Below are 12,702 nucleotides of genomic sequence, written 5' to 3'. Positions count from 1 at the left end.
TGACAAAGCGAGATTCCATCTCAAAATAAGTAAACAAATAAAGGATAAATATCTGGCAATATGTTACTGAATCCTCCAAGAGGCCAGGGGGTGTGTCACCTCTTGTGGGCGCCCCAGGGGCCTGGAGAATAGGTTGATTATCTCTATTTTGGGGAGCTGCAGGCTCTGAGAGAGGCTCTGGGGTGGGTGTTGGACGGGACAGCATGAATAAGGGGCCCTGCCCTTGGGGTCAGGCACCTCAGGGCTGCCAGGTAAGGCCGATCTTGGCACCTGGGAGCCCCTGTACTCTCATCTCCGTCCCTCCCTCTATCACCTGTTGGCTGTCGACAATAGCAACAATAATAATAGCTGACGTTTCCGGAGGGCATGCTCTGTGCCAGACCCAGTGCTGAGCCCTCGAGGGTACCAGCTCAGCTTGCCCTTCCCTGACCCCTGACAGTCCTGCCACATGGAAACAGCCACTTCCTAGGGTTACAGGACACCGACTGATTCCCCAAGGCTGGTCACCTTCCTGCCTTTGCCTAGCTTGAGGGGTCAGAGGTTTGAACCCGACTGTCTGGCCACCGCGCCACCTGGTGCTGCAGCCCAGCTGTGACACTCACCGGCCTTTAACCCAGCAGGTGATCCATGCCAGATGCTGCACACAGAGCTCCCATGCATTATCCCCTTCCTCCCTTGCTTCTTTCTGCAAACATTGAGCACCTACTGTGTGCCAGGCAGTGTGTTAGACATTTACCAAAAATTAAACCCAGAGAAGTGACTTGCTCAAGGTCACCTAGCAAATCAGTAGCAGAACCTGGGTAAGAATCTGGCTGCTGAATCAGCCTCTCTCTCTCTCTCTCTCTCTCTCTCTCTCTCTCTCTGTGTGTGTGTGTGTGTGTGTGTGTGTGTGTGTGTGTCCCATGGAGCGTTCTTGCTGCCGTCTGAAGAGCTAAAGCCGTGGGATTCTGCAATGGGGCAGGGGTGGAGAGGGAACAGCCCTGGTGGCCTGGGAGGGGTCCACTGGCCTCATGGGCTGGCCAGCATGCCCTAGCTCTATGTTCATTATTAAATCATCCTTTCTGATGTATGAGCTGAAAAGTGCTGTGTCGGGGGATCAGGTGGCCCAGGTGATGGTTTTCTGGTGAGATTGATGGTTCCTGAGCGTCAAATTCAGAGAGCGATCGCTTGGGAAAATTGATCCCACAGAAGAAGGGGAAATACCTGGGCTGGAATGCAGCAGGAGCCCAGACTGCCTGCCCAGGTCCAGATCCAGGCAGAGGCTGGTGCCAGGAGGGCACGTGGCAAAGGGGGCTTCTTTCTTCTTCTGTGGCTGCATTTCCTTGGCCGTGGCTGGGCCACAGAATTGGTAAGCAGGGCCACGGGCGGCAGGCATGGGGGCATCTGGCTTAGTGGCTCCTTTCCTGGCCTTCTTTGTCCCCATGGAATGGATGCGAATGGAGAGAGACGCAGGCAGCAGGTGGCTGTGAGATCCAGCTCTAGTGCCATGCAGCCCCGAGTGCCAAGCCTGCTTCTTCCACCCACAGCCCTGGCCCTTGACCCATCTGAGCCTCACATTCTCACCTGTAAAGTGGGAAGGACAGTGCCTTCTGCGTTTTCACGAGGATTTGTTTAATAATGCATGGCGTCTGTCCACATAGGAGCACTCAGCAAATTATTTCTATGTGCTTGCTTATTTATTTCATTTACTTCATCTCCCGAGGGCCTTCCAGAATAGGGCAGAGAAATCACAGAAGGCCAGCAGCCTGAGGCAGGGAGGGGAAGGGTGTGCCTGTGTCTGGGGGAGCTGTGGGGTGGCTGCAGTTCCAGGAGCCTGAGTCTATCCAAGAGCCAGCACACTGAGACTCTTCAGGCTCTGCCCACTGCCTGCCCACTTCCTAAAGTGGGGTTCACCAGCTGTGTGGCCTTGGGCAAGTTGCTTAACTTCTCTTGCCTCATTTCCTTGTCTGTGAAATAGAGATAGTCATAGTATACTCTGCATAAGGTTCCTGTGAAGAGGTGATAACTTCACTTGTTGAAAGCTCTGAGGATCCCTGGCTCGAGGAGCTCCTGAGTATAAGAAATGGAAAACTGGCATGTCCTAGGCACCTGTTTGTCTCATGCAAGAGCTTTATAGACCGTCTCACAGTTGATCCTTCCAACAACTCCATGAGGCAGGTGTTACTGCCATCCTTATTTTACAGATTAGAAAACAGGCCAAGTGAAATTCAGCAACTTTCCTGAGGTCACACAGTCGTTGGCAGAACATCCCAGGCCAGTGGGGCCCGGGGGATGGAGTTACCATCTCTCAGTCACCCAGAAAGACAAAAGGAAGGCACACAAACTCCAGTGGGCACCGCTCTGTGCCAGGGCTTTTGTTTCACCCCAACCGTGATGAGTGTGGGTGATGTGGCCGGTGTGGTCCATATCGCTCCTCAAGGCCAGTGTCACTGGTGTGTGTGGCAGCCTGTGGCATACACAAGATATTGTTTCCCGCTCTTCAGGTGAGAAAAGCGAGACTCAGGTTGGCTAAGAATTTGTGCAGGCCACACAGCTGTGTGCACCAGGAGCTGGGCAGAAGCCCTGCCCACCAGCACCATGGGGGCTCCCGGCTCCTGCCACACAGGCCACCCGGGAGTGCAGACACTAAGTGTGGCTCTGAATCGAGCTGCCTGGATTCAAGTCCTGCGTCTGCCCCTTACCAGCTGTGGAACCTCAGGCAGCTCACTTCACCACCCCAAGTCTCAGTTTCCCCTTCTGCATAACGAAGATAATAATGACATGTCATTCAGAGGATTGCTGTGAAGGGCTAATGTTCTAATTCGGGTGGCACTCTCAGAACAGTTCCTCATGCAAAGTGAGCACTCACGCATCAGCTGTCTACCCAGGAGCCTTCCTTTGAGGCACAATGCGATAGCGTTTTGTTTTTTTGTTTTTTTTTTGTTTTTCTGTTTTTTTTTTTGAGACCAAGTGTTGCTCTTGTCCCCCAGGCTGGAGTGCAATCGCATGATCTCGGCCTACTGCAACCTCCACCTGTTGGGTTCAAGCGATCCTCCTGCCTCAGCCTCCTGAGTAGCTGGGATTACAGGCGCATGCCACCACACCCAGCTAATTTTTGTATTTTTAGTAGAGACGGGATTTCACCATGTTGGCCAGGCTGGTCTCGAACTCCTGACCTCAGGTGATCCACCCGCCTCGGCTTCCCAAAGTGCTGGGATTACAGGCGTGAGCCAACGTGCCCGGCCCCAATGTGATAGGTTTATAAAAATAGGAAAACAAATCTCTGAAGATTTTTAGGAGAGATACTGCAAGAAAAGCCTGGAAGCTGTAAGCCCTTCACTGTTTCCACACACCCCGATCATTCATTCACTCACAGCTTTACCCAGATGTGATTCACACGTTGTACAATCCACACATGTAAAGTGTACAACTCAGTCGCTTTTAGGTTATTCACAGAGTTGTGCAACTATCACCACAGCAGACTTTAGAACATTTCCATCACCCTAAAAAGACACTCTGGCCGGGTGTGGTGGCACACGCCTGTAATCCCAGCTACTTGGGAGGCTGAGGCAGGAGAATTACTTGAACCCAGGAGGCAGACATTGCAGTGAGCTGTGATCGTGACACTGCACTCAGCCTGGGTGACAGAGCAAGACTCTGTCTCAAAACAAAAAAATAAAAAGAAAAAAAAAGTCATCTACCTATCCTAGACATTTTGTGTAAATGAAATTATACAAGATGGCTGGGCACGGTGCTTCATGCCTATAATCCTAGCACTTTGGGAGGCCCAACTGGGAGGATCACTTGAGGTCAGGACTTTAAGATTAGCATGGCCAACATGGCAAAACCCCATCTCTACTAAAAATACAAAAATTAGCTAGATGTGGTCGTGGGCGCCTGTAATCCCAGCTACTTAGGAGGCTGAGGCAGGAGAATCACTTGAACCCAGGAGGTGGAGGTTGCAATATGCCAAGATCATACCACTGTACTCCAGCCTGGGTGACAGAGCAAAACTCCGTCTCAAAAAAAAAACAGAAAAGAAAGAAAGAAATTATACAATATGTAGTCTTTCATCACTGACCGCTTTCACTTGGCATAATGTTTTCAAGGTTCTTCCATGTCATAGTGTGGATCAGTATTTCATTACTTTTTCTGGCTGTATAGTATTCATTGCCTGCTTACACCACATTTTGTTTTTCTGTTGATGGACATTGGGTTGTTCCCACCTTTTGACTATTATTAGCAATGCTGCTATCAACATTCATGTACACATTTTGTGTGGACATGTTTTCGTTTCTCTTGGTTATATACCTAGGTAGAATTACTGGGCAACTCTAAGTTCACCTTTTGCAGAACTTCCAGACCACTTTCCAAAGCAGCTGCACAATTTTACATTCCCACCAGCAGTGTATAAGGGTTCTGATTTCTCCGCATCCTCACCGGCAGGTGATTATCCGTCTTTTTGACTCTGCCTATCCTGGCGAGTGTGAAGTGGTATCTCATTATGGCTTTGGTGTGCATTTCCCTGATGGCTGTGATGTTGAACATGTTTTCATCTGCTTCTTGGCCATTTGTATGCCTTCTTCGGAGAAATGTCTGTGCTGATCCTTTCCTCATTTTAAAAACTGGATTATTTGTCATTTTATTGTTGAGTTATAAGTGTTCATTAGATGTTCTAGATATAAGTTCCTTTTTAGCTGTGTCATGACTTGCAAATTTTTCTCCCATTCTGTGGGTTGTCTTTTCACTTTCCTGACAGTGTCCTCTGAAGTACAAAAATATTTAGTTTTGATGAAGTCTAATTTATCTATTTTTTTTTCTTCTGTTGCTTTTGCTTTTGGCATCCTGTCTAAGAAACCATTGCTTAATTCAAGGTCGTGAAGATTTGCCTCTATGTTTCCTTCTTTTTTTTTTTTTTTTTGAGACAGAGTCTCGCTCTGTGCTCAGGCCAGAGTGCAATCTCAGCTCACTGCAACCTCTGCCTCCTGGGTTCAAGTGATTCTCATGCCTCAGGACCTCCCAAGTAGTTGGGATTACAGGCACCCACCACCACACCTCGCTAATTTTTGTGATTTTAGTAGAGATGGGGTTTCACCATGTTGACCAACTTCAACTCCTGACCTCAGGTAACCTGCCTGCCTCAGCCTCCGAAAGTGCTCAGATTACAGGCGTGAGCCACCGCACCTGGCTCCCTACGTTTCCATCTGAGAGTTTTCTAGTTTGCAGCTCTTTGATCCATTTTGAGTTAATTTTTATATGTGATGTGAAGGGTCCAACTTCATTCTTTTTACGTAGGTCTCCCATATTATTTATTTATTTGTTTACCTAATAATTTCTTTAAATTAATATACTTTAAAAATTTGGTTTCACTTAGGCAGTATTTTTGTGATCCCAGGTCTTACGAGTCTGACGTTAAAAAAAACATACTGTGTATTCAAAAACAAATAATAGCCTGTGGAGCTGTTTTACAGTCCATGCGCCCATCTCCCCCAGTCATCTCGTACACCCCACTTTGGGAGCCAGTGCTGATCATGATGAGTTTTATGGGGAGGGAGAGTGTAGCAGGGGCTGATTTGAGGTAGGGGTTGTGAAAGGCCTCCCCAAAGAAGTGGCATTTGGCCTAGAATCTGACACCACCTCTAAATATTAGCTCTAGGAGAAGGGGCGGAGCCTGTAGTACATTCCAGGCAGAGGGAACGGCATGTGCAAAGGCCCAGAGAAAAGCAAGATCAGAACATCTGCTGGACAGAGACATGGAGAGAGAGAGAAAGAGACAGGAGAAGACGGAGACATGGAGAGAGGGGCACTGAGAGAGCCAGAGAGGCCAAGAGGTCATACACAGACACCATGTCCACACACACAGACACAGAGGCAGTGCCACCCACAGTGACCTGCAAAAGTCAGAGAGACCAGAAGCACCCGCATTGACCAGGTGCCATGTGTGTGCCGGCCTTGCCAGCCTTTCCCCACACAGTGCCAGCTCCTCCCTGCAGCCCTGCTAGACAGGGCATTTCTCTCCTTTGGAAGAGGAGGCACTGTGCTCGTTCTGGGGCTCAGCCAGCGAGTTGAAGAGGCCAGGACATCTTCTGTTCCCGAGGAAGACAGGACTGATAGGAGGGGCTGGCCAGGATGGAGCCTGGGCAGAGCCAGCTGGGGAGGGACGTCTGGATTTGGGTCAGGAGAAACCAACTGTGTGACTTTGGGCGACTTCTCCCTACCTGTACCACCCAGCCTGTCCAGCTCTGACATCCAATGGCTACCTATTATCACTGTTACAATATGCTTCTTGGATTCGGCCGGTCTTCTATGCATCTTTACTAAGCCAAGGTCAATGTTATTACCCAAAGTGGATGGCAGTCTTTTCTTTCGGTAGCTGATATCTAAAAATATCCCTTCCTCAGGCCAGCAGTGCAGAGCACAGCCCTGGTTCCGTACAGCTGAGGTGTTCCTCTCCAGCCAGCTCGGGGGTGTTCGATAGGAATTCAGAAGTTGCGAATTAAAACCTCCCCAGGTCAGATTTTGCAGACACACTCTTGTTAGACAAAGTCAGACAGGTTTCTTCCCTGCAGGTCTTGTCAGAGACTTTAATCTGCTGAGATGGATTATGACCCTCAGTGGAGTGAGGTAGGATCAAGGAGCAGATGTCAGGGGATTTGGAGAGCATCATATGCTTGACCAAAAAGGTTTAAGCACAGAAACTTTCTGTGCCAAGGACCATCTCTGGGATCTGGCATCTCCAGAAAGAAGGGCCGCCCGTACCAATAGGTGCCTGCTGTCCCCCTCTGTGCCTTTCCCAGAGCTAAGCACATAGCAGTCCTGCAGCACGCATGTGGCAATGGAGGGATGAGAATGCCAGGGAAAGAGTGAACAGGCTTTTTAATGCTCTGTTTATTTCAGCTTGGTGTTGCAGGAAAACCTCGGCAGGGTTAGTGTCCGGGCTCTCAGGGGAAGATGGAGTTAAAATCACACAGACTTCAGCAGTGGCTAGCGCTGCTGGCCAGGGCTCTTGCTCTGCCTCAGAATTCTGTTCCAGAGAATTTCAGAGACGTCCTTCGTCCTGGGAACTGAGCATCACGGCACAGTGGATACATGTAACCTAAAGCGGTGGGTTCCTGAGTGCCCCCTCTCCCACGGCCCACCCAGGGCCTGCAGGAGTCTCTCTTCCTCCTGGGAGGAAAGGCGTCAGCTCAGAAACCCACTGCCTTCTCCACCCTGGCCTGACCTCATGTTTCTAAATAACATTTCTAAAACATGGACTTTAGGCCAGGCGCAATGGCTCATACCCATAATCCCAGCACTTTGGGAGGCTGAGGTGGGCAGATTGCTTGAACTTCAACCAGGAGTTTGAGACCAGCCTGGGCAACACAGGGAGACCCTATCTCCACAAAAAATAAAAATGAAATTAGCCAGTCATGGTGGCACGCGACTGTGGTCCCAGCTACTCGGGAGGCTGAGGAGGGAGGATTGCTTGAGCCCGAGAGGCGGAAGTTGCAATGAGCTGAGATTGTGCCACGGCACTCCAGCCTGGGTGACAGAGTGAGACTCTGTCTCAAAAAGCAAAAAGACCCCATTGCCTGGATTTACCATAATTTCCCTAACCATTCTGCAGGATAATTCGAGGACAGAGAGAAGACCCCAAGGAGGAAGGCAGCCCTGGTTACCAAAGCTGGCAGATGGGGGTTAGCTGGAAGCCCCAGGGCTGGTGGACACAGGGGCCACTGTTTCCCCACCCAGATCCTTGCTCTGGAAGGCAGCCTCCAGGGGACCCTTCATTCCCAGTCAGACGGGGACAGAGGCGGGGCAGAGCCGAGGGAGGAGGGCTCAGATGAAGCGCCTGGCAGGACTGATATATGAGGGAGGCCGGACGCGAGGAGGGAGCTCTGCAGCCTGTGGTGTCCGGGAGGATTTGGGGAGTGTGAGGTGAGAAAACAAAAAGCCTCACCCCTCCCGGTGGAAGGGGAGCATGAAGACAGAAGAAAATGCCAGTTACACATCCTCAAAACAATCTCTGAATGGACGAGAGCCAGTCAGGGGGAAACGGAAGTTGCAGTGAGCCAAGATTGTGCCACGGCACTCCAGCCTGGGTGACAGAGTGAGACTCTGTCTCAAAACACAAAAAGATGCCACACACCCCAGGCGGGACGGGTGGGCCCAGGTGCCCTGCCCTGGTCCAGGCCTCTATTCGCAGGATCTCACTGATCTCTCCCTGCCCAGGCTATTGTCTCCCAGACAAACCAGTCTCCATGAAGCAGCCACAGCGATATAAAATATGGCCCAGAGCAGGACACGCCTAACCAGTCAAAGGCTTGCAGAGTAAAATCCCGCCTCCGTCTCCTGGTCTGGCCTCCTCCACCCCCCAGCCTCATTGCAGACCTCACGGGTGGAACTTCTTTCAGCCCCAGGGCTTTCCTCATGCTCTTGCCTCTTTCTAGAAGGTTCTCCCCTTCTGGCCCGGCAACTCTTGATCCTCCTTCAGGTCTTAGTTTAAAACTGTTCTTCCTGGAAACCGTGGACTCCCGTGATGCCTTCTTCTTTGCACAACCCGTGGGCTCTTTTAACAGTTGAACACTGGAAGAGGTGTGTGATTCGTATTGTTATAATTAATAGACTTTATTTTTAGAGCAGTTTTAAGTTTACAGAAAATTGAGCAGATAGTACAGAAAGTTCCCATTTCCCCACCCCCCTGCACAGTTTCCCCTATTTTGGAGTATATGTGTTACAATGATGAGCTAACACTGATACAGTGTCATTCACTAGGGCCTGTTAGTTACATTAGGACTCACTCTGTGTTGGACACTTCAGTGGGTTTTGCCATATGCATAATGCCACATATCTACCATTGTGGCATCATAAAAAATGGTTTCACGCCCTAAAAATCCCTGTGTGCCACCTATTTATCCCCCTCCCTGTCCCCTCCAATCACTGATTTTGTTCATTGTCTCCCTGCTAGACCCGAAGCACCATCAGGGCAGGGAGCCATCTGCTTTGTTGACATTATACTCACTGTTCCCAGCTCAGAGCCCCTGCCACATAACAGGTGCCTGATAAATATTTTTCTTTGCATATTTTAATAAAAATAGGATTCTACTAAACCCATTGTTCTGCAATTTGCTTTTTCCAAATATTGACAATATATCTTGGAAATCTTCCCATATCAGAATATAGAGCACACTCTGTCTCTCTTTCACTTTTTATTATGGAGAATTTCCAACACAAAAGAAGATGGAGTCTGCCATGATGAACCTCTGTGTACCTCTCACCCGACTGCAGTTACCAACTAGTGAATCTTCCTGTTTCATCTGTACCTCTGCCCATCAGATAATTTCATCTGTAAATATTTCTATGTGTATCTCTCTCTGCTTTTTTTTTTCCTTTTGAGATGTAGTCTCGCTCTGTCTCCCAGGCTGGAGTGCAGTGGTGCAATGGCTCACTGCAACCTCTGCCTCCTGGGTTCAAGCGATTCTCCTGCCTCAGCCTCCCCAGTAGCTGGGATTACAGGTGCACCATCACACTTGGCTAATTTTGTATTTTTAGTAGAGACGGGGTTTCACCATGTTGGACAGGCTGGTCTTGAACTCCTGACCTCAAGTGATCTGCCTGCCTTGGCCTCCCAAAGTGCTAGGAATACAGGCATAAACCACCATGGCTGCCCCGTTTTGTTTTGTTTTGTTTTGTTTTGTTTTGTTTTGTTTTTGGAGACAGAGTCTTGCTCTGTCTCCCAGGCTGGAGTGCAGTGGTGCAAACATGGCTTGCTACAGCCTTGAACTCCTGGGCTCAAGGGATCCTCCTGCCCTAGTCTCTTGAGTAGCTAGGACTGCAGGCATGTGCCACCACACTGGCTAATTTTTTTATTTTTTGTAGAAACAGGATCTCACTATGTTACCCAGGCTGGCCTCAAATTCCTGGGCTCAATTGATCCTCCTGCCTCAGCCTCCTAAAGTGCTGGGATTATAGGTGTGCACCACCACGCCTAGCCTGTGTGGTTCTCTAAAAGATAAGGACTTTAAAAAACATAACCACAATATCATCATCACACCTAGTAAACATTAATATCATCTAATATAGGCAATGTCCAAATTTCCAGTTATCTCATAAATATACGTTCCATTTGTTTGCGTGTTTGATTTTACAGGATGTTTGAACCAAGGACCAGAGGAGCTTCACTTCTGCCATTAATTGGTATGCTTTTGAGGTTTCTCTTGCTCTAGGTCCATCCTTTTTCCGTATCAATTTTTTCTCCATGCAACTCATCTGTTGGAAGAAGTGGGTCATTACTGCCGGAGTTTCCTCGAGTCCGGATCTTGCGGATGGCGTCCCCTGGTGTCGTTCAGGGTGATGCTCTGTCCTCTGTCTTTCCTGTGCTCTCACAGCTGGGTCTAGAGGCTTGATCTGATTCAGGTTCAATTGCTTTGGCTTCGGGTGGGGGTGTGTTCTTCTAGAGACGCTCACTGTCTGCTGGCCTCTCAGTGGGAAGTTCTGGGCTGGTGCGGCTCAGTGCCTGGAGCCATTCATTCACCAGGGACTGCGAATTCTCTCGTGAAATGCTTCTATAAAAAGAAGCTTCCCCTCATCAACTTTCGGTTACCCCGAGGTACAGTTTATATACGACAGGCAGGATAAATGCTTGATTCTTTCCCTTTATTTACCAGTTTTCAGAATAATGAGTCGCCTATAAATATTTGAATGAATGGATGAATAATACACCTGTGAATGAACTGATGGGGGTGTGGGAGTTGGGGGTTCTATCTGTTGCCCTCAAGGGCGTGGCTGTGGGCCACAACCTGACAGCAGAGGTCCAGCCTGAAGCCAGGTGCCTTTCTACACAATGAAGTGCAGCCCATGGCCAAGTCTCTGTCTACACCAGGTGCTGGCAGCAGCCTCTGTCACCCATCAACCCACCTCAGTCAAAGGCTAGGGTGATCAGAAGCTGCATTACTAAGAATCTAGCATCTGGGACAAGGCAGTATCATCACTCTCCCCAACTGAGATGTGAGGAATCCTTGAAACCAGCATCAGAGCAGAGAGGAGAGCCGCGCAGTGACTGCAGGTGTGGCCTTCGGAACACGGCGTTGATCTCTCTGCGGGAAAGGGAATCAAGGAGTTTCTGGCCTAAAGGTTGGGCTGGTGGCCTCCAGGGTTTCTTCCTGGGTAGCCCAACACCCTCCTGGGCCCCTCCTGGGAGGCGCTCCTTTCGCCAGAGGCCAGGCCAGGCTGCCCACAAGCTCTCTGACATCTCTGCCCTCTCGGTGTCTCCCCAGGTGCAAGTGCAACCTGCACGCCAACCTGTGCTCCATGCGCGAGGGCAGCCTGCAGTGCGAGTGCGAGCACAACACCACCGGCCCCGACTGCGGCAAGTGCAAGAAGAATTTCCGCACCCGGTCCTGGCGGGCCGGCTCCTACCTGCCGCTGCCCCACGGCTCTCCCAACGCCTGTACGTGCCATGCCCCGGGGCCACGAGCCCACATGGCTATAATCTTCCCCGCCCGTCAATCCCAGGAGCTGTGGATCATACACACGCACACAAACCTGCACACAGGCACATACGTGTGCACATGCATGCAAACGTGCACACAGAAACATATGAGCATGCATGCACAGGCATGGGCACACATAAATGCAAAAACACGTGCATGCACAGAAACATACGTGCATGCATGCACCCCCACACACACACCTTGTTCTACAGCTCCCAAACGCCAGGTCTCGTAACAAGTCCCTCTAGCATACCTGCATCCTGCCGAATGCTAAGCTGCCCTTCCAGCCCTGGTCCGCAGGGAAACCCGAGATGAGCTGCTCAGCAGCATTTCTGCAACCCTTCGCCTTCTTGACCCTGAAGGCTGGCAGGCGGCCCCCATGGGATGGCAGGGAGTGATGGGGTGGGACCCCCACTTCAGGTGAGGGGATCAGTAGCATCATCCCTGATCATAAGCATCTCTGGGGTATTTGGAGCGAGCCACCAAGGCCAAGTGCTGCGTGTTCAGCACTCACCTCCATCCTGAGAGCAACCCCTGGGAACTGAGCTTCTGTTATCCCTTTTTACAGATGTGTCCTCTACGGCCTGCACCAGAGTCCCCCCGCACGTGCTCTCTGTCCACCCCTCTCCTGTCCTCGCCCAGCCATGCCAGGGAGCCATCCTCAGGGCCTGCCCACTCACATCTGCATCATAGACCCCCTTCTGAGGACCACCCACTCGGGGGCGCTAGCGTAGTCCGCACTGTCTCCATGAAATCAGAATGCCAGGAAGCCCCTGGGCTGCAAGTGGAGAAGGCCACAGACTGCCCCTGGGGTGGGCTCTCCCTGACCCCCACCATTGCCACTTTACGGCCGTTCTCAAGTGTGTGGTTGGTGCCCGAGGCCCTCCTAGGCACTTTGTGCATCTCGCTTCACCGTCACACAGCCCCGCAGGGTGGAGTCCTTATTACGGTCCCTTCTCCAGATGAGCAGACTGAGGCCCAGCGAACCTCGGGGCCCTCCCAGGTTTCACAGTGAGTTGCATGCCAATGCCAGGGCTTAGGGCAGCTACTGGATCTGATGCCCAGACCAGGCCTGGGCAGTGGCCTCCTGCACCCCATCTGGGCATCCTCCCTTGACGGGTGAAAGATTTATGTGACTTTAGGCTGATCAAAGCTGAGAGCCACGTGCAGAGGCCATGACAGGCATGTCACGCGTGTGCTGCAGCAGGCGGTGAGACAGGCCTTTGAAGGGGTGACTTGGCAGGCACCC

At 50.8% G+C, this 12,702-nt stretch overlaps 1 protein-coding gene across 7 annotated transcripts in view; it reads left to right on the top strand.

Moving 5' to 3' along the window:
• NTNG2 (netrin G2) overlaps window positions 1–12,702 on the top strand; it is an 82,943-nt gene that overhangs the window by 54,090 nt on the left and 16,151 nt on the right. For all 7 annotated transcript variants that reach the window (XM_003822402.5, XM_008975973.4, XM_008975972.4 and 4 more), the window contains one exon: window positions 11,238–11,410. In XM_003822402.5, the coding sequence (XP_003822450.1) occupies window positions 11,238–11,410 (173 nt within the window). The remainder of the gene's footprint in view (window positions 1–11,237; window positions 11,411–12,702) is intronic.

The sequence above is a fragment of the Pan paniscus genome, chromosome 11, assembly GCF_029289425.2.
Source record: "Pan paniscus chromosome 11, NHGRI_mPanPan1-v2.0_pri, whole genome shotgun sequence".
In the NCBI taxonomy this organism is placed as follows: domain Eukaryota; kingdom Metazoa; phylum Chordata; class Mammalia; order Primates; family Hominidae; genus Pan; species Pan paniscus.
Note: the sequence above shows the minus strand (reverse complement) of the source record. Positions and strands in the feature narration are given on the sequence as shown.